At 37.1% G+C, this 22578-nt stretch overlaps 1 protein-coding gene across 8 annotated transcripts in view; it reads right to left on the reverse strand.

The window, feature by feature from the left end:
• DLG2 (discs large MAGUK scaffold protein 2) overlaps positions 1 to 22578 on the reverse strand; it is a 1964578-nt gene that overhangs the window by 696975 nt on the left and 1245025 nt on the right. For 2 of the 8 annotated variants that reach the window (XM_029956386.1, XM_029956383.1), the window contains exon 1: positions 21875 to 21979. The exons of the other annotated variants lie outside the window; for them this stretch is intronic. In XM_029956386.1, coding sequence (XP_029812246.1) covers positions 21875 to 21979 — 105 coding nt within the window. Of the gene's footprint in view, positions 1 to 21874; positions 21980 to 22578 lie in introns of those variants that run through there. 8 annotated transcript variants of the gene reach the window in all.

Consider the following 22578-nt stretch of genomic DNA (forward strand, 5'->3'; position numbering starts at 1 on the left):
CATATACCCTAGAAATCCTTAGCTAGAAAATTAAAAATTAGTCAAAGGTGGCATAAAATCATTATGGGCATGCTAAACTTCCTCTATTTTTTTAAAAAATTGTACACCCTGTAGTCATTCCTTTAAAATTGGGTAGGAATCTGTGTAACACTGATACGGAAGTGCTACAAGCCAAGTCATTAGAAAATGATGAGAGATTGCAATCGCTATTTGCATCAACCAATCTGACTTCATGAATATTGAGTAGACCTATCTTTATTTTCTAGTTTCTAAAATTTTCATAGCATCTTTTCCTTCATCCCCTGCAGGATCTTTAATCTCTTTCCCAAATTGCAGATTTCATTTAGATAGAAGAAATACTCTCATCATGATTAATCGAGAGCTGTCCTACAAGACATGGCGGTTCTGGCGAGTGCTCAACTTTTGGGACATTTCATTAGCTTTGCCTTCTGGAGTTAACTGAGTTAACAGCTTTTTAATGTCACTCGGTCCCTATGGAATCCTAATCGAATGATAAAACAAATGGCAATCCAGCAGATTTTACAAAACAAAATTCCATGTTTTAACATAACACACGGGGCATTGAGAACATGACCCTAGTCTATATGCGTACATAGTGGGCCAACTAGATGTTCACAGTTATTTCATTAACTCCTAATAGCAAGTATCATTAGCGTGAAAAGGGGCTTTGGAGAAAGAGTATACCGGATTCCACCAAAACAAACAAATGAAACAAACAAACCCTAAACACCTGCATACAAAAAAAGCAGTGCTTATTAAGAGGTATACTTAAGAGTATAGGGAGAAGAACACGAGGTTCAGAGTTAGAGAATCTGGGCTCAAGTTTGATTGAGCAACTTTCTGATTGTATGTTTTGGGGGCTGAGCAACTTCCTGATAGTGAGACCTGGAGGCAATTATACTAATTCCCCTTGACTCGTTTTCTTGCTCTGTAGAATGGGAATAGAGTCACTTGAAGAATGAGTGAGATGATATATTTGAATGTGCTTTGTAAACTTACATTTCAGAATCAATATTAAACATTATTATTAGCATCCCTAAAGATACACCACTGTAAGAATATATTATTTAATGGTTTGTGAACTGTTTACACCCCAGAGATTTCAAAGCTATGATAGTGGTGATAATCACACTAAAGAAAACTAAAGATTAGACCATGTGACTTACTGTTTGTTAAATACATATTAATGGCCCAGGTATAAGAAAATGTACATATATCCTCACCTAATCTCCCCAAGACCATAGTGATGAAGCATTATTATCACTATCCCCTTATTATAGATGAGAAAATGGAAGCTCAGGGAGAATAAGAGCTGAGATTTAACACTGGCCTTTCTGACTTCAAAATCCATTTTTTTCCACATTAAGTTGCTCCATGATCTTAGTATCTAGGTGATTCAGTTGCAAGAGTCCTGCAGTGATTGCAGATCTCTAGGTAAAGCAGCAAAGAAGATTCTGGCAAACCAAAAACCATCCTGGAGGCAAGCGATGACTCAAGATCTTGCGTATCAGAGATTGAAAGCAATCTGGTGATGCCTGAATGGTTACTGTTGCTGTGTTCTTCTTCTTCTGTTTTTTAGGTTTGACTTCCTCTCTTCTATGCTTTCTAATTGTTTCCTAGGACTTCCCTAAAACATTTGTGCCTTGTCCCCTTGACCAGATTGAAAGCTTTCCAAGTATTACACCCTTGTATTTTCCCCTATTACTTAGTACAGTTTGATCAATAAATATGTATTGATATGATTCAATCCATCTTACTTTTGTTTTTCCTCTTGTAGATTATACTAACATGTCCAAGAATAAATTTTGTATGTAAGCCCATTTCCTATATGATTCCATTTATCCCTTTCATATGTTTATGCTGCTATTTTCCTTTCCATATACATAAATTCAGGTTTTCTAATCAGACTCTATGTTTAAAAACTGACAAGGATTGTGTATTTTCCTAGAATTCTTCACAGCACTTGGTTACACCAAAGGAACTCAGCAAATACTTAGGAATTATTGGCTAAATGTAGGTGTAAAATATAGGTGGTGGTATAAAGGAAAGTAATAGCTCTTTGTAAGCTCAGGAGAGCATTTCTAGGATAACTCCAAAATCTCTCATGTTACCATCAAAACTGTGACTACTTTTCCAGATAACGCACTGTCACTCTCCTTAATCGGTCCCTATTGCTTAACTATCCAGCTTTTATGAAATACTGATTATTTCATAACTGCAGGCTGTAAAGGTTATGAAGTACAATCTATGTTATGTGGAAAGCTCCTTCTTCATGTGAAAAAGATACAGAAGCGCCGATTAATGCCTGTATCTTCTAATGTCATTAAAAATACGTGATCAAACAAAATGTATAGATTGTGTGAATATACACATACAGCACATACATCTTACATTGGCAAATCCCAGGCATGAGGGCCAAGGATGGCATGGTTGGCTCTTCTTTTTTTATTATTATTTATTTTTGAGAGACAGAGCGAGCAGGGGAGGGTCAAAGAGAGAGAAAGATACAGAATCCAAAGACAGGCTCCAGGCTCTGAGCTAGCTGTCAGCACAGAGCCCAACACAGGGTTTGAACCCACGAACCATGAGATCATGACCTGGGACAAGTCTGACGCTTAACCAACTGGGCCATCCAGGCACCCCGATGGTTGGCTCTTCTGTATCCCACTGTCTGCTACCTCTGGTTCTCTGATGATCAGATCTCCCATTGCTCTGTTTCAGGACCCTCACAGCCCACCCCAGACTGTTTTCACAGAAGCTTTTTGGAATCTTTAAGGTATTCAGTGACATATATCAACAGAGAATAAAAATCCCAAGTGGTGACAGAGTACAGTCGGATTCTAAGTATGGTTCATGAGCATGCTCCTGTCACCCATTGTGAATTTCAGGTCTTCCTGTGGCTCATCCTGGCTTCTGTTTCTTTTCTCACTTTTGAAAACATGTGAGAACATGCCTAGTTTGATCAGATCTGGTTTCAAATGTTTAAATCCAGTTCCCTAGTTGCTCTGATGGTTCCTGCTAAGCCTTATCTCCACAATTCTTACTGGCTGGCTGTACACATAGTCTCCTTCCATATTGGGCATTCTCTTTAATTGAGCTCCTAAATCAAACTGGCGACTTAGCAGATTCCGGTGTCCCACTTCAACATGCTGATTTCCATTAAATGGAAAGAGATTTTTTAACAAATATGAAAAAATTTTTTTAAATTTATTTTTATTTTTAACTTAATTTATTTTTACTTAGAGAGAGAGAGAACATGAGCAGGGGAGAAGGGCACAGGAAGTGAGAGAGAGAGAGACAGACAGACACAGAGACAGAGAATCTTAAGCAGGCTCCTTGTTCATTACAGAGCCAGATGCTGGGCTCAATCCCATGACCCTGGGATTGTGACCTGGGCAGAAATCAAGAGTCAGATGATCAGCTAACTGAGCCACCAGGTGCCCCTGACAAAAATCTTTTAATGAGAAGTTTCAAGGTTTGTCTTTATATAAATCTAGTAAAGGATTTTTGAAACTATTAAGGATTAAAAAACCAATCTCTCTTAGGTGACCCAAAATATGAGATATAAATGTTTTGAATTTTATATTACATTCTCTCCTATGTGGAGAAAGCCAGTTTACAGCAAGAGAGAAGCATAAAGTTAATTGTAGAGAAGCCAAAAACATACAGACAATACTGAAAATTTTAAGTTGTTAGATCAAGTTATTCATGAATTCCAGCCACTCTCCTCTCTTTGAGTTCCATAGGATACCCAAATACCTCTATATTGCATCAATAACTTTGCTTATCCTAGTAAAAGATAAACCACTGCTCCTTGCCATTAAGAAATTTAACTAATAAAGAATCTGACACCATTAATGCAAATTTTTAAAGGAGTTCATTGATTCTGATCGATGTGGTTTTTTCTAGATATTTGTTAAGTGCCAGATCTGAGAAGTACCTCTGACATAGCTGGGCAGGTGTTCAGGGCAGCTACAGTCAGGAAGCCCTTTCAAGCAAAGTGTAAGCAGGGAAGATGCAACAGCCAGTCCATAAAACAACACACTTTGGGAAGCTTAGGTCTGACAAGAACAGAAGGTCCCAAGTGAGCTAGCCAGTGAGAAGGTCACAAGCCTGAATCCAGGCTTATACTTACACTTTTAAGAAACAAAGGAGAAAAGAAGAGAGATCCACACAGTCAAGGGACCTAAATACATCAGAACTGAACAGTAACAGTGGTGGGGCTAGGAATTGTGCGGGGATTTCAAATGACCTGGGACATTCAGGTTGAAGGCAGATAGTTGTCAACCTAAATCAAACAGGAAGTAAAACATGGCAAGAACAACACAGAGCTGCTTTTAGGGCCCAGTATCTCTGGTTCATCTTCTTAAAAGGACTAGGCTCCTCAGTGGGCAAGAACTAACATGAGTCCTATAAATGACTTTCATATAGGTGTGGCATGACAACTTGAAACAAAATGGAACCTACTGAAAGTTTTTAAATGAGTCCATTTCTATATATGATTTTCCTGAGAAAGTTAAAGATACCCAAACTTAAAGTAAATGTTAGCTAGCTTAAATCAGTAGCTAATTATTATTAGGCTGAGCTCCAATCAGACCGTGTCCTAATTCTAACCAGGGAGGTAGAATATTGGAGTTATTACCCACATCGGGTCTGAAATGAGCTATCTTAACATTTAGCCCTGAATTAGTATGCTAAAGACTGAACTCAGGATAACATTACTTTGTTTCAGGTTTTATCCTGAACCCTCCACCATGTTGGCCCATTCTGGAAATTAAAAGTGTGATGTGCTTGGAGTAAGGGAGACTTCTTCCTCAATTTCTTGCATCTAATTCTCTGCTAGCAATGAAACCTCTTTCCTCCTTCTTCTTTCTCACAATCTATTGAGACTCACATCTTTAGGTGTTGGTAGGGTCAATTCTCCTTCTTGAAGGACTGATTTACCAAGAACCTGCAATTGCCCCGGAGTATTATCATTAACTGAAATCTTATGGTGTCATGACCAAGCCACAGCCAGATCCTCTATATATTAACACTGGGGTGGATAATAAGAAAGTCAAGCATTTATATAGCACTTATTTATATAATTTACTTAATCTTCACATAGTCCAATGAGTCAAGTATCATTATCCTCTATTCACAAGTGAAGAAGTAGAGTTTCAGTAATTTTCCCAAAGTCAGACGTAATACGGTAAATATACCATCTTCAAACCTAGACAGTCTATCCTCAAGTCCATACTCTTGACAATTTCACTCTACTGCCTTTCGGAATAGAATTGGAATTTATAAGAACTCTTTGGATTCTAACTTCTGCTGCTCACTAACAGGTCAGAGGCCAGCTCAAAGTAAAGTTAGATATATCCACCTAATCCTGGATGATGGCAGAGACTTCTCCTCCTCACGTTGGCCCAGTTACAGGGGCCCTGTCACCTCATGTATACAGGCCTGCAGGAGGCATGGCTTAGGAGAAGGTAATAAGTGTCAGTCTAATGGCAGAACTCTAGCAAGCTGCTTGCCTTTTTTATCATTGCAAAGATGAATTGCTTTTGGGGACTGCTCTCCCAGCCAATCTAGTGAAAACCAAAGGTGATTTGAATGTTAGCATTAGTTTGGGAAATATAGTCAGGCATAGCTAGGCTACTGAATCTGGATGTTTTGAGTAAGCTCCAAAGAAAATTTTTGGTAAATAACTGATTAAAGACATATTGATGATTGTATGAGGGAGAAACAAAATTTAAGAAACATACCCACTTTAGAATTGTAAACCTTTGGAGCTGGGACCTTAAGGATCACTTAATTCTATCCTTTCACTCTATAAATATGGAAATGGACACATTTCCTAGTGGCATGTCCCAGATCTAACAATTATTTAATATGGAAACTAAAGACAGGATAATAATAGTAATAACAAGAATAAATTGTTAAGGATTTATTTAAAGGCTATAATGTTGCAGGGACTGTGGTAAATACTTAAGATTCATCAGTGCATTTACTTCTCAAAATGTGTTAAGGAAAATATCATTATTCCCACTTATTTTTTATTATTTTTAAAATATTCATTTATTTTTGAAGCATCTCTTTGTTTAATTTTTATTCATTTTTCAGAGGGAGGAGGAATAGAGTGCAAGTGGGGAAGGGGCAGAAAGAGAGGGAGACACAGAATTCCAAGCAGGTTGTGGGTGTTGAGCTGTCATCACAGAGCCCAATGTGGGGCTTGAACTCGTGAGCTGTGAGATCATGACCTGAGTCAAAGTTGGACACCTAATTGACTGAGCCACCCAGGCACCCTATTAAATGTTCATTTATTTTTGAGAGAGAAAGAGAGACATAGAATCTGAAGCAGGCTCCAGGCTCTGAGCAGTCAGCAGAGTCTGACCCAGGCTCAGACTCGTGAACCTCAAAATCATGACCTGAGCTGAAGTTGGATGCGGCTCCACCATCTGAGCCACCCAGGATCTCTTCATTGTTCCCATTTAAAGTAAGGAAGGAGAGAAGGAAAGAAAAAAGGGAGTGAGAGAGGGAGGGAGGAAGGAAGGAAGAAAGGAAGGAAGGAAGGAGGCAGGCTGGCTGGCTCAAAGTGGATAAGTCACCTGCCTAAGATCTCAAGCGTAAAAGGACTACAACCAGGTTTCAGACCCATGTCTTTACAGCCCCAGAACTCATGTTGATAACCACTAACATCTACTGATTCCCTCTGCTGAATTTTTCCAGGCTACATATTGAAAATCCAGTTATTTCCTGCCCTGTATGTTTGTTAGTTGCTCCTTTACTGTCTGAAGAGAAATTTCTTACTGTACTGACTGAGATTCAATTCCCCAATTCTCAGAGGGTTTCTAAGTCCCTTAATCTCTTTCAAACCCCCACTTAAAAAATGGGACAACATCATTTTCCAGTTAACCTATTTCACAAGAAATTAGCTGGAGAGATAACGCATGTGAAGTGAAGAGAGAAACTCTATAGATGTAAGTTTATATTATTTATTAATGTGGTTATTCTTTGCTTTCCTGGATTTTCTTCTCCTTTTCCTATTCTCTTTCCACAAGATAAGCCAGGGGCATGCAGCTTGATCCAATATAGTTCCAAGTCATTACCAATAGTAGCATCAATATTATCACTCTGGCTTGCCCTTATCCTTCAGTGACATCCCCACCCCCACATATATACAAGTGAGGACACTGAGGCAATATCACAAGGGTGGGTGACTGAACAGTATGAGTGCCTGAGGCATAGCTAGGCAATGCTTAACTTGCAGGTTAATGACTAAGGCAGGATATCTCTGGGGGCAACCTTGAAGGAAGTTAAAAAACCTTGGCTCCTCTGCTTAACACATAACAGAATGCAGATGGCTACCTACCAGCTTACAATCAGCCTAGCTCAGAACACTGTAAGAAAAAAAATGACAGACTCATGTTTGGCCTGAAATCAATTTATCCCTTCTTTCCAGAACTGTTTTAATAATAAAAATAACATTATCCTCACTTTACAGAAAACTGAGGCACAGAGATATTAACTAACTTGCCCAAGGTCGTTCAGCTGGTGATTGCTAGGCGTAGATTCAAACCTGGAAGTCCAGTTCCTATGTGGGTAACTCTTCACAACTGCAAAACACTTGCTTCTACTCTATATTAAAATTTGATGAGTCTCCAGATGTCTGTTCTAGTTAACACAACTTCCCTCACTGGGCTTTGAAAATTCACCATTAGTATTGCATCTCTTTGGATTCAAGTGTAAACATGCCTGCTTGATCTTCCTTTAAAATACAAGGTAGAGTAATACTCTGCAGAAAATAAATGCTATTCTAAAGACCTCAGTTAAGCTGAGTCAAGTATCTCCATCCCTGGTACAGAAAAGCTGGGGTAGCCCACAGAGAGACACACAGAGAGTGGAGATCTTAGAACCAAAGACACTTTCTTTCATGTTCTTTTCTAGAATTACTTCCACTTGGAATAAGTGGTAAAAACTGCTTGAACTACTAGTTATGAGGACTCTTCAGACCTCCATGCAGCAACCCAGCTACGTATTTCTTTGCACTTAGTATAAAAGGAAAAATTAAATGACTCACCCAAACTTGAGATCATCACTGAAATGCAAATGGATAACTATATTACACTGACCACTAATACCATGCTTTATCATTTACAGAGTTTGTTTATATACATTAGATCATTTAATTTCCACAGAAAGAAGGAAGGGAACATTGATTGAGCAAATACCCATTGTGTGCCAGGCAAGCATGATAAGCTTTTTATCTGTGTTTTCTTGTTTACTCCTCACAGAACTCAGAGGGACTGGTGGAATTTTCCTTTGTTTATAGTTAAGTAAACTGAGGTGTAGAGTGACTCAGTGAAATTCCCAACATCAGACAGCTAGAGGGGAGCAAAGCTGGAATTCAAACCCAGGTCCTTTGACTCTAAGTCCCTTGCTTTTGTACATTAGTCCATGATGCCACAAATCCCACGGACCCACAATGAGCATTTACAAAACTAACTGCTTTATTTATACAAATGCTCTCTGGAGATTGCATGAAAAATGGAGTCATTAGCTCAGATCTCAAATGTGGTTTAGTCAATGTGCCCCATGCCATATAACCATACATACTTAATTCACTGATTCACTCCATGTGGTGCTATTCCTGGAAAGATCCATGTGGATACCATCTGCTCCTTTTTGCTAAGCCACCAAAGAGCTATAGTCTTAGCAGCACAGTTATATTTTCAACACTTAGGTACCAGAATTCTAAGCAAACTGTCAGTCTGGTTCATCAGGCTGAGGTGGGGCTAGTTTTTTCTTCAGTACATGGATCAAGGTCTTGGATATAGTAGGTGATCAACAAATGGATATTATTTACTCCCTTCCCTCTACTTTCTTTCCATCAAGCCAAGATTCTTACTACTTCAAAGACACATCTTGCTATGTCTACCATAAGGTACTGTTTACATTTCTTCCGGCTCTTATGTCATGAATCAATCATGGTCCCTCTCTTATTTACCTAACCAAATTCTATCCATCCTTCAAGGACTAAAGCCCTAGACTCTCTATGAGAGTTCCCTCAATCCTTACAGCAGGTTTCAATCTATCTCCATCCTGTCCTCCTCCCCCAAATTTTAAAGCATTCATTAGTTGTTACTTCAGTTTACACTGAATTATGAATGTTAAAGGAAAGGAATTATGTGAAAGCACTAAGCCTTGATGTTCTTTTCTTAATGTTTTGTTTATTTTTAAGAGAGAGAGAGAGAGAGACAGAGAGAAAACATGAGAAGGGTAGGGTCAGAAAGAGAGGAAGACAGAGGATCCAAAGTGGGCTCTGTCCTGATAGCAGCAAGCCTAATTTGGGGCTCAAATCACAAACCATGATATCATGACCTGAGCCAGAGTTGGGATGCTCAATCAACTTAGCCATCCAGGTGCCCCTAAGCCCTGGTATTCTTAATGAATATTAAGATGTAATATTTGCATCTCTTTGCTGAAATTATAATTGTTTTGAGGAAAGGACCCTATTTCATTTCTTTACTAGCCTTTCCCACCTACATTCCCATCAATGCTTTACATACAATATACTCAAGGTGTTTGTTAACAGGTGTTTAGACCTTTGAAACTAGAGTCACAGTAACAAGAGATAAGACTCATGAGAAACCCATGAGGTAACAGATTAGGTTAAATGGGTGGAAAGGGGTAACTTCACAGTGCCAACTGGTGACTACTCTTGCACCACACTGATGCCGTGGATGTGAGCACCTGGAACTTGCCATGCTATAGACTATGTTATTCTGAAACATGCCATGTAAATTAAGGAAAGTAAGAAACAGAAAGACTCTTCTAGACCTAACACATGCTGGTCATTTATATTCATTGTTTTCTATTGCTAATAACAAGCCTATGAATTACATGCTATAATTATGCTCATTATACAGATAAAAAGAAAAGTGAGGCATGAGCCTGTAATACAATTTTTTCAAGATAACTAGAGTAATAACTAGTGAAACCAAGACTCACTCTTTGTTTTTACATTTTAAGTTTTTAGTTTAATGTTAGTTAACGTACAGTGTTATATAGTGATTCAACAATTCCATACATACAATTCTCTGTGCTCATCATGACAAGTGTACTTGTTAATCCCCATCACCTATTTCACCCAACCCCCACTCCCCTCCCCTCTGGTAACCATCAATTTGTTCACTATAATTAATAGCGTCTGTTGGGATATCTGGGTGGCTCAGTCAGTTAATAGTCTGAGTCTTGATTTCAGCTTCAGGTCCTGAACTCAGGGTTTTCGAGATCAAGCCCCTTGTCAGGCTCCATGCTGACAACTCAGAGTTTTCTTGAGATTTTTCTCTCTCTCTGCCCCTCCCCAATTCACACACGTGCTCTTGCGTGATTGTTCTCTCTCCCAAAATAAATAAACTTAAAAAAAAAAGAGTCTGCTTCTTGCTTTCTCTGTCTCTTTTACCCCTTTGCTTGCTTGTTTTGTTTCTTAAATTCAACATACAAGTGAAATCATATGGTATTTGTCTTTATCTGACTTATTTTTCCTAGCATCATACTTCTGTTCCATTCATGTTACTGCAAATGCCAAGATTTCATTCTTTTTTATGCCTGAATAATATAGCTGATAAATATATGCCACATCTTCTTTATCTATTCATCAATTGATGGATACTTAGACTGCCTTCATATATTGACTCATGTAAATAATGCCACTGTAAATATAGGGGTGCATGTTTGCTTTTGAATTAGTGTTCTAGATTTTTTTTGCATTAATGCCCAGTAGTGCAATTGTTGGATCATAAGGTAGTTCTATTTTTTAACTTTTTGATGAACCTCCATACTATCTTCCACAGTGGCTTCACCAGTTCATACTCTCATCAATGGTGCCTAAGTATTCTTTTTTCTCCATATTCTCAACAACACCTCTTGTTTCTTGTGTTTTTGATTCTATTCATTTTGACAAGTGTGATGTGATACCTCATTATAGTTTTAATTCGTATTTCTCTGATGATAAGTGATGATGAACATCTTTTTATGTGTCTGTTAGCTATCTGGATGTTTTATTTAGAGAAATGACTGTTCATGTCTTCTGCCCATTTTTTATTGGATAATTTTGGGGGATGTTGAGTTATATCAGTTCCCTATATATTTTGGATACTAACCCTTTATCAGATATGTCATTTTGGGGGATGTTGAGTTATATATTTTGGATACTAACCCTTTATCAGATATGTCATTTGCAAATATCTTCTCTTGCCCCATAGGTTGCCTTTTAGTTTTGTTGATTGTTTCTTTACCTGTGCAGGAGCTTTGTATTTGGTGGCAGTCCCAATTATTTATTTTTGGTTTTGTCTCCCTTACCCCCACAGATATTTCTAGAAAGAAGTTGCTATGGGTGATGTAAAAAAATGTTACTGCCTGTGTTTTCTTCTAGGATTTTTATGATTCAGGGTCTCACATCTAGGTCTTTAATTCATTTTGAATTGATTTTTGTGTATGATGTGGTCCAGTTTTATTCTTTTGCATATGTTGTTCAAACTTTCCAAAAGGTCACTCTTCTTGATTCCAAATCCTGACTGTAATGTCTGTTGTAATGCTACTCTGTGTTGAGTAAAGAAGGTAGTACTGGAAGTGTTTCATGCTCTAACTTATAACCAAGTGTACATTTCAGAAGTTGGGATGGCAGAAGGAAGCATGGGATTTGATGAAAAGCGAAACACTCAAAGGTCATGAAAAAAGCAACTGGCATTCGCAAGAGCTTGGTAAATTTTTCATATGAATGTGAAGACCTATCTCAAAAGATTCACCCAAGAAGTTCCTGCGTAGCTCAGACAATTAAGCGTACAACTCTTGATCTTGGCTTGTGATCTCACAGTTTGTGGGTTTGAGCCCTATGTCAGGCTCTGCATGGAGCCTGCTTAGGATTCTGGTCTCTGCCCTCTCTCTCTCAAAACAAATAAGTAAACTTTAAAAAATATTCACCCAAACTAAACATTCATTTGAAGTCTCATGTTTTATCTTAAAAAGGTCATGTAGTTTTTAAACTATCTAACTCTCTACTTTCTATCTACCTTTTAAATATAAGAATGTCTGAAGTTATTTAAAATGGGGTCAACATAACATCTCAGGTAGTTCTTGCATGGCTATCAAAAGTCAGGCTCTTTATCTTTCTGGAAGTAACCACATCCAGTTGAGGGGTTATGTAACTGGCATAAATATAGCTGGTCAGGGGATCAGGAGAATGAAATTTTAGACCCAATAAATTCAGTAACACAAGGTGAAGAGGCAGTTCACGGAGCCTCTCCATTTATTTCTATATTTGAGGAATGAAGAGTGAAATGAATGACCTCTAAAAGTTTATGTCTCATCAAGGATCTGATTTCATTTATCATAAATTTTGGTAGGAAATACTAGAAAGAGAGCAGGGATGCTATACAAATCTTCTTCTGGATAACAATTATCTCTGCTTTTATCATTTAGGTACAGAAAGTTGAATGATATGATGTTAAGAAAGTCATAGTGAGGGTGCCTGGGTGGCTCAGTCAGTTGAGCGTCCGACTTCGGCTCAGGTCATGATCTCACGGTCCATGGGTTCCAGCCCCGCATTGGCTCTGTGCTGACTGCTAGCTCAAAGCCTGGAGCTTGCTTTGGATTCTTTGTTTCCCTCTCTGTCCCTCCCCGGTTCACATTGTGTCTCTCTCTGTCTCTCAAAAATAAATAAATGTATAAAAGTTACTCTTAAAAAATAAAAGAAAGCCATAGTGAAATAAGACGCAAGTCAAATTGGAAAAATAAATGAATGATATAAAGTGGCTTTTAATGAATTGATCAAAGGATGATGTCCTGCACAGCTTAGAAAAGGTAGCTCAAAATCCACTTATGATCATTTGCTTTATGTTTATAGTCTGTATTTTGTTTTTCTTGTGAATAAGTTAATTTTCTGACCTCAAGATCATGCAGTTGATGGTAAAGAATTCTCTTCCATATTAGAAACTCAAAGATTTGAAGTGAAACAAAGTAGTATCACCGCACTCTTTCTTCCATTCTTGCCTTTCTCTATTTTCTAAACACCTATTCAGATTTTTTTTTTGTATTACAGGAAATGTTAGGGAGAGAGACAGCATATATATGAGTTGGGTTTACTGTTTTATCATTAGTAATCTATAATATGTTCATGTCCATGTTAGATTGGAAGATATTTCAATACTTGCCTCTGAAACATGGCACTTGAGTTGGGTACAGAAGGAACAAAATAGAAACACTTTAGTTCAATTTCTCTTATTTTCAATTCTGATATCTATAAGTCTATTAATCTCCCCTTTACCTATTTTGTCTTCAAAATTAATATTATATTTAGAATTATTTTCATTGGGGAAGAACACAGAGAAAGAATAGATTAAAAGAAAAGAAGTGAATGAGGACTAGAAAAATAGAAGCTGGCTAACTAATGCTAGCATTGGCTGATGCCAAAGAACATATTCTGCAGATGTGTTTGTATATTGTCATCAACCAGGCAATGAACTCTTTGTTCCACGGCAAAGAGCCTACAAATCTCTAGGTCTAAAATGCCAACCAGTTCCTGGCCCCACAGCTGTCCTAGCTTCCCAGAGTGGCAATGGCTGTGTCATCCTTGGTTTCTCAGTTTTCCGATGGCTCCCTTACCCCTAGTTGCTCTCTAAAGCAAGGGTTCTGCCTGCCAGTTTACCTCCTTCTGGGCTCTGGATAATGCTACAATTGTTTCAGAGTGAAGATGGAGGAGTGTTCTCTGGAAATGTAAGCTACAGGAGAGGGAAACAGTAAGAGAGAAACATGAAAGAAATAAGGCATACAGGAGGTTGTTTTACGGTGCCTGGGGACTCTGTCACCAAGTAGAGGGCAAAATGGTGGTTCCCAGCTGACTCTCCTCTTTACTCCTAGACCACTTTATCCATTGAAACTGCCAACTCAGACACACTAGAAACTTCACTGGTTTTATAAATGATTTCCTTAACCAACTGGAAAAGTGATAGCTTTCTTATGAATATAGTGTTTGCGACCTTGAATTTTATGATCCTTCCTCACCCATTCTAATTCAACAAAAACATGTGCATGGTATGTTTTTATGTTCCAGGGTGAGCATCTGCTAGTCTTGTACTCGTAGTAAGCGGATGAGGTGCCTACAGCTGTGTGTCACTAGAACTTGGTCAGGTCACTTGCTCTCTAAATTATTTCTAAGTTTATATCCACCTCTCGCTAAGGATTGGATAATTCCTGATTTTAATATTAACCTAATTTTGAATATAAAAAAAAGTAATAAAAGGAGTTGAGGATATGGGTCATCTGACTGAGATTTAAGAACTTTCCCCTTACCTATATTATCATTTTATCCAATTAGTTTAATGTCTCTAAATTTTCTATTCATATATAAATGAAGATTATAACTTATTATTTATCAACCTAATGTGTTTCTTTGAGAAGCAAATCATATTTAAAAGACCTATGCAATTTGTAAAAGGATTTATTAGGAAAATATTAAAAAATTAGCAACATTAATAATGGCAACCCTTCTTTGGTTAGATATTGTGCTAAGGGTTTAACTCACATTATCTCATTTAAACCATGAACAAGCTTTAAAAGATCCGTATAATATCTAATTCTACCGAGAATGAATCTGAGGTCAAAAGTTAAGCCAGGATTCTGAACCTAGGTTTTTCAAAGTAGCTAAAACTCTGGATTTAACCAAAAGAACACTCAATTGAGCTTATAGTCCTGCTAGGTTAAGTCTTACTCCTTAGCCACTTCTAATTCCAGCCATTTCAACTCTTTCACTTTTAACTTCCTTATAAATAATAGGGAGATGTTAAAATTTGCCTTGCCTACCTTGCTAAGGTTCAAAGACCAATAATATTATTTGCAATGCTTTGAAAATTATAACAAGATAGAGCAATATAAGGAAGACAGTAGTAGCAGCATAACGAAAGTCTCAGCAGCAGCAATAGTAAAAAGCAATATATTTTCAAGATAAAAATTAGAAACTCCTTTGTTGTTAAGTATCTCCCTGCTAAGTAAAAATATCTAAATGAAGTTTAAAGAAGTACAACATATCTAGTATTAGCTCATTAAAGTTTTCAAGGATTTGCTATGTGTGTGTTTTTGTTTTGTTTTACTACTTGGAGGAGGACTGCTATTATTAGCTCTGAACAACTGCCTGGTTTTCTATTCTGTAACAAAAAATGTCTTGGGTCTTATTTTTGCAGTTTCTGGAGTGGGTGGGGAAAGTGAGAGCGTCAGAGGATGGGCTTTACTCTGTTGTACAGTAACGTATATCTGCACTGATACTCATTGTGATGAATCCACACAAACATTTTACAGTGAGCAACAGGATGATAAGGCATCCTGCACCTGGCATTACTTTTTCATGAACTCAGAATGCCTATGCACAGGAATCACAAGGCCAGCAGTCAAAGAAAATGCAAACTGCAGAAGACAGGAGGATAAAAAGATAACAAGTTCTTGCCTTTTGTTAAAAACACAAAAGTGACTATTCCATTCCATTTTACCATAAATCTGCAAATGTTCATGCAGTCCCAAGCTCTTGCAATTATCCAGGTCACTTCTGATGTAGTTATTTTTCTTCCCTTAAGTTGAATATCTCTATAGATTAAGTTTCATCTTTGTACCTTTACTAATAGGAATTCCATTAATAGCCTTGTTCACATTCTTCAGGAGGAAATAGACTAAAAACTGGGGTATTACTAGACAGAAATGTGAAGTGAGGCTGAGAGGAATGAAACAGAGAAATGAATCTGACATGATTGAGGATGATGAGTCAAGTAATATTTAGAATCCAGAAAGGACAAAACATACTTGGAACACCATGAACTAGGACTGAAACTCATCATTGAGCAAATCCTATTTAGAGCTGACCTAAGCTTATGATGTCTCAAAGTCAACATCCAGGACCAGAAGCAGGGTCTGTAGAAGTGAGACTGGAGCCAAGGAGATAGGCTTTGAGGAGGTCTTTCAGATAAGAAGGATTATTCTCCCATTTTATCCCATTGCTGCTAACTTCTCACATTTTAAGTATTAATAAGCTCATGTAGATTTATTTAGCAAACATCATAGTTAAGGAGCTGCAGAAAGTAGGAAGAAGCACATGGTTTTGCCCGACAGGAGTTTATGGTGTCATTTAAAAATAAGATAAATCCCTTAAATTTCTGTAATACAAAGCAGAACAGTATCACAAGAGAAATAGGGGCAAAGGACCATGGTGGGTGAGAAGAAAGGCTGGTGGGATGAGGTTGAGAAGGCCTGGGTTCTCTCCTAGTCTTACCAGCTATATGATATTAAACAAGATACCTGAGCCCACTGATCTACAATGTGATGATAATATTAGAATCATTTTATGTTGGTATTGTGATGATTAAATAAGGAAGAATAGAGTAAAGCAGTGTATGAGTATATTCTCTACTCTTATATTTCTTCAGGGAGTGTATTATCAGGGTTGAAATAATGAGGGAGAAGGCATATCATCTGGTTATGAGGTGTAAGAGAAGCCTTGTGGAAGGTCATGTAAATTAAGTCTTGAATGATGGACCTTCACCCTTTAAGCCCAGTGTATTCAGCTGATTTGCTCGCCTTCCCTCTAGCTCTTGTTTTTCCCTTTCTTGTATGGCTGAATCCTGTCCATGGACCACGAGCCACTAACTGGCCCCTGTCTTAGCTAAGGTTCTTTGGTTGCAGAGAACAGAAAGCCATATACAGTAGCTTAAGCAAAGTCTGAACTATCAAGTTGAAAGGGCAGGGAGCACAGCAGGTTAACCATCTGATGAGTAGAAACTAAGATGTGGGAATTCTGAGGGACCCAGGAAGCCACAGGCAAGTCTTTGTCAGCTTCTCGCTGTTCCTGTCAGGCTCACCTCTTTCAGCATCTTTCTTAGGGATCATGTGGTTTCTCATCTCCTTTTCTCTTTCTATAATTATTTCATTCTATTCTACCCGTGCATCAGCTTTCTCTGCTTCTCTAGGCACATGTCCGCACTTCCAGGCACAGACAGGTGTTAACCTCTAGGCCAGGCCACATGTTAGCAGGAGTAATTAAGCCAGATGTCTGAAAGTCATCTCTTTTCCACTAGAGATTCTCTTCAAAAGCTCCAGTGCCTTACTGTGAGACTGATTTAATCAGTGATTCTTTTCTGATTGACCTGAAGCATTCCTGACTTTAAATGAATGGCCTTACTCTTACTCTTGTTGTCCCTGATGCTCAAAGAGGAAGACCAGGGAAGTTGACAACCAGCCCTCATTCCATACTGTCTTTTTATGCCTCAGTGCCTTTTTACCTACTGTTTCATCCTTTTTTATCTCCTTTCCTTATTTTAAAACCATCTTGAGACTTCTCTCTTCTTTGTTATCATCCTTCATCATCTTTCCCTTCCATTCCAGGCAGAAGGATCACTCCCACCTTCCTGTATCTACTTTGGTCTGTCCATCCCTTGATTACTGCTCCTACCACAACTGTTTTAGTCCCAGTGGTTTTCTCCTTACTCTAGTGAACCCATTAAGAAAATTAGTTCTGGAGCCACATAACTAGTTTCAAGACCTGGTCTTTCCATTAACTAGCTATGTGATCACAGGAAAGTCACTTAGCCACTGTAAACTTTGCAAAATGGAGATGATAGTGCTGACATCAGAAAGCTGTTGATGGAATTGAGTGAAATAATATGTGGAGTGCTTAGGACAGTACCCAACACAAATACGGTCACTTTTATTCTACAAGTACCAAGCCCAGGATGTGTCAGACAGGGCATACTAATCGTTTGCTAGGGAAATCAACATGTATTTTGAGACTACAAAATGTTAGGGAAAGAATATTTTATTTCATTTACTTTATTTGTAGAGGCTTTGCAAAAATATCAGAAGCTGCTATACTATTATGGTAATAGATGTGTATCTGTGTATGCACACGTACAATATTCAGTTGCAAGTATGAGAAATGCTATGAACTACACAGGATAGAATTAAAGTGTGCAATATAGATATATATGTAATTGTTTATTTCATGTTTGTCTCCTCCCCTAGAATATAAATGTTCTCAGGGCAGGCTTAAGATTGTCTTGTTTATCGCTATATGCTCACTCCTATTACATAATTTTCTGATAAGGTAGTTAATAAATATTGGTTGAATAAAAAAGCATATGGAAAAATGAACCATGCTTATGCAATTAGTAAGTGCCTTTACCGTTCCCTCCACTTCAGTGTTCTTTTCTTCCATCATCACTGCATGTTTATATTCTACTTAACCTTCAAAATCTAGCTGATAACCTTCTGTGAAACTCATCCCCTTCCTTAATTCTTGGGGTAATTTATGGGTATTTAGGGCACTTAACACTTAGTATTTGGTGTTAGAATCATCTGTGTATCCATTTGAAAATATTCCTTATGAACAAAATTCCACATAGGTTTCATCAGGGTTCTCCTCCTAACTGAATCATCTCAGTATCTCTCCCACTGCTTGGCAAGCTGTGTGACATTCATATTAGACAAAATTCAAACCTGATGACTAGTAGTATAAGAAAAATGAACTTTGTACATTGCAGCAAGAAACAGTGGGGCACCATTTGGGCAAGGGATAATGAAGTGTCTCTTCCAAATTGACTGGGTGTCATAAAAGTTGAAGTGCAACTTCAGGTCTTTATCTTGTACCTAGGACCATGCCTGGAACATAGCAGGATCTTAATAAAATATGAGTGAAGTGAATGAACTAATAATGAATGGAAACACAGGTCCATCTGTATGAAAAGAACTACTAATCATAGGATTGTTTTTTTTACAAGCATACCCATTCACTTGAATAATAAAACAGCAAAATCTTTGACTTGCCTGAACACCAAAAATACTGAATGTCTATAAGGATGCACCCATAGCTCCAATGATGGAACCCATTTACAGGACTCAAAAGAGAGCATTTTATCCTTCATCCATCCAATAAATATTTACAACTTACATTAGCTGGCACTTATGCTAAAGAAAAAGGGACTTTTATGTTGCTGTTTTATATCCAGGGTTCTTGGGTCAAGTAGATGAATTCACTTGAGATTCCAGATTTGAACTCCACCTCATTATTACAAGGCATGATCTGTTATGTGAGATCAAGAAGTTGAGTTTTTAAAGACTTCATAGTTTGATTTCCCTGTTAGTGTAGTCCATCTGGGACAGTTAGACTATCCAAGTATCAGCTCTTTTAAGTTTCTTTCACCAAGATAAACTTTAGGCTATATGAGCTGATTCTCTGGGGTTTATTATATTATAATTTGAGATTTTATGTCAGGTTTATTTTTAGCTCATAGAAGTACAATGACTGAAAAACTCTTTGCTTTCTATGGCTTATTGTGTGTCTGAGAAATGGTCTAGACTTTCTAGGTAGCTCTGCATTCTAATGATGTTCTAGAAGTACACACTTATAGGACATGTACAAAACAACATTTACCTACTGGTGAAACATCAGGTCAGGTTTCCTAAGATGGCTACATAATATATGTCTATATTTCCTACACATTATTAATTTCCAGTAATTCATAAAGAATCAAGTTTACATTCAATGAGGTAATTAGTTAAATCAATATATGCCATCATTTCCTCAATATACTTAATACATCATGGCCAATATATGTATTTTTAGAATTTATTTGTATATTCCAAATAAAATGAAAGGTATTATTAGGCCAGAATGCCATATATTCATGTAGGTATATGTGTGTGTAAATATGTGTGTACCTTTTTTATGTATTAAATACATTTTTACTGTGTTTAAAAAGTGCATAAAGTATGAAATAAATAAAGTCTTTTTTCTGAGATCTAAATTACACGTTCTGACAAAAAATTGAGGCTCAATTTAAACAGATTTATCTCCAGCTGATAGTAATATTTTAATAACAGTTATGTTTTCTAAAAGTAGTCCTCATTAAATTACGATATAAGGATACATTTAATGCAAGACTTGGAAAAAATTTGAGAAGGTTTGAGAGACTGACAAATTCTTAATGTCTTCTAAAATGATTTAGAGGACTCAAAATGAAGCAAACCTCAAAAAAAAAATCTGGACATGTCTGTGTATGTGTGCAGTGCAGGAAACTGAGAACAGACACTAGAATGGAAGAAAGAGTGGTCCATGGACTATGGGAACTACATCCAAGGCTATTTTTTCCAATAAGAGTCTATTCCCTGCATCAAAACACTGCCGCTCCCAACATACCTCCATTTCAATGCTTTAGTCAAGTTTTAAGGTTTTCTCCAGTTGGATTTAAATAGAAATATTTTTATGAGGTCAGTATAGACAAAACTGTTGATGAAAACTGCCATGTACTAACTGAAAATGCTAGAACTGGAGATTTGCTATTTGATTTCATTTCTCAAGTGCTCACCAAACACTCTTTGCTGTGCTATGCACAGCGCTAGACCCTGGAGATAGAAGCATCCCATATTCAGGGAATTCAAGACAGGACAAAAAGAAAACAAGTAAATAAATGTTAGTTTTTTCCTTCAACTTACTTTCATTTTCTCTTTCACTCCAAGAAATGACATTATAAGAGACAGAGAAAAAAACATGTATAATAAAATGTTAGGTGATAAATTGCATGCAAAGAGCCAAGAAGGAAGAAAGTAACTGGCTGGCCAGAGAAAGCTTCACAAGGAGGTGATACTAGCTTCAAAAAGAGTATCATATTCTCCTTGATAAAACAAAGAAAGAAGAATTTAATAAAGACAGGAGAAGCAAACTATACATATCAGATTCTAGTTTAATGTAGAATAATTATAACAATCTGTTGTATAGAGATTTTCACCATTAGTTTTTATATTGCCTACAAAAATTGTTTTATGTCTTTAATAATTAAGATCCATCTACAGAAGTCCAACTAGAAAAGAATACTCTATGAGATAAACTCTAAATGTAGCAGTCTTAGGTGATTCCCAAGTTACAGAAAAAATATAATAGCACCTAACTTGAGTCAGTTGAGAATAACTTGAATTTCAAAAATTTAGTCCAACTATTGATAGAGGCATGTCTCTTGAGTTTCTATGTCAGAAATAATGTTTTTCATAAGATATTCCAAATACACTTTAGCAGAGACTAATTGTTAAGAGATTTCTTTGTTCTTGATCCTTCAAAGAAGATTCAATTAAAGAATCAAATATTTTAAAACCCTTCTTCCAAGTCCCATTTACCTCATCTCAGCCTATCTACTGTAGCTAGCCTGTCTCTTCTTGTTAAATAATTATAAGCACAAACATTATTTCTGTAACATATATCACAAGGACACAGACTTATTAATTCATTCTATATGACTATATACTTCTATGAGTTACATTTACAAGTTTCTAAAGAGTGCATCACTGCTTTACTAAAGGAACAGTCGTGCTTTTCAAGAGAGATTTTATGTGGATTTCACTTGAACAAATAACCAAAATGTAAGAACTAACTTTTAGATTCTTGATCTATGTATCAAACCCACTGCAAAAGATATTAAAGCCATTCTAAGAATTTCTGAGAGAATCAGCCAAGAAGTACATACTGCAAGTTGTGCCAAATATTAATATGAGAAATAGCAATCTTGCTCCCTTTCTTTAGTACATGTTACTTTTAGAAACTACTATTCTTCAAGATGATGAGTTTGCTTGGACTACTGTTTACTCTTTCTCATTGATCAATGTCTGGCCATATTAAGAATTCAGACTTCATACAGAGCAAGACAGAGATATATTTATCCCAAACAAAAGCTACAGAGAAGATACCATATCTTTAAATGCATATAATACATGCCATTTATCTATAGCTATAAAAGGAAAAAGTAAAAGGGAAAAAATTAGGAAAATAAAAGGAAATTTTCCTTACCGGAATGAATGCATGTTGCATTGCTTGCTCACATTGTTTTAAGGAAGCAATAGTATCCCATAAAAGCTGATAATTTTCAGCACGGGAAGCACTTGGCCGTTGCATAGCGAAAGCTAGTAACACTCAAACTGAGCTCAAAGAACCCAGTTGAAGAAGGAAAAAACCCTGCAGATCTGTTACATAAACTTCTTAATTAGATCTGCTACACAAACTGCTATCTTAAGACTTTAAAAAAAAGTTAATCAGAACATTTCTTTTGGGGGATAACTGGGCATGACTTGAACAGAGACAGATGTTTTCATTGGGAAGGATTTTCATTCCCACACTTGTGAAAAGCAATCCCATCAATGTTCCACTGTCTTCACACGGGTTTGGCGAAACTGCACATACCATAAGTGTGTGGGGGGAAAGAAGTAGGAGGGAAGGAGATGTGAAAAAATATTTCTACCAGAAGATTTGGGTGGCAGGCCATGAAGGTAGAATTTGAGTAGCTTGTGAAAAGTAGTAAAATTAATGGGAGTGGGTTACATACACCCATACATGTTTATATGCAGGTGTCTATACTTGTCTGCTGTGTGAGAAATACAAGTATATACATTCATTCTCAGAGTGTTATTTAATACGCCCAACTTTCTTCTCACTTCAGTTAAGAACTAAACATGACATATTTTTCATCTATGGAGCACTAGTGCCTTTATTAACTA

The sequence above is a fragment of the Suricata suricatta genome, chromosome 11, assembly GCF_006229205.1.
Source record: "Suricata suricatta isolate VVHF042 chromosome 11, meerkat_22Aug2017_6uvM2_HiC, whole genome shotgun sequence".
Classification (NCBI taxonomy): domain Eukaryota; kingdom Metazoa; phylum Chordata; class Mammalia; order Carnivora; family Herpestidae; genus Suricata; species Suricata suricatta.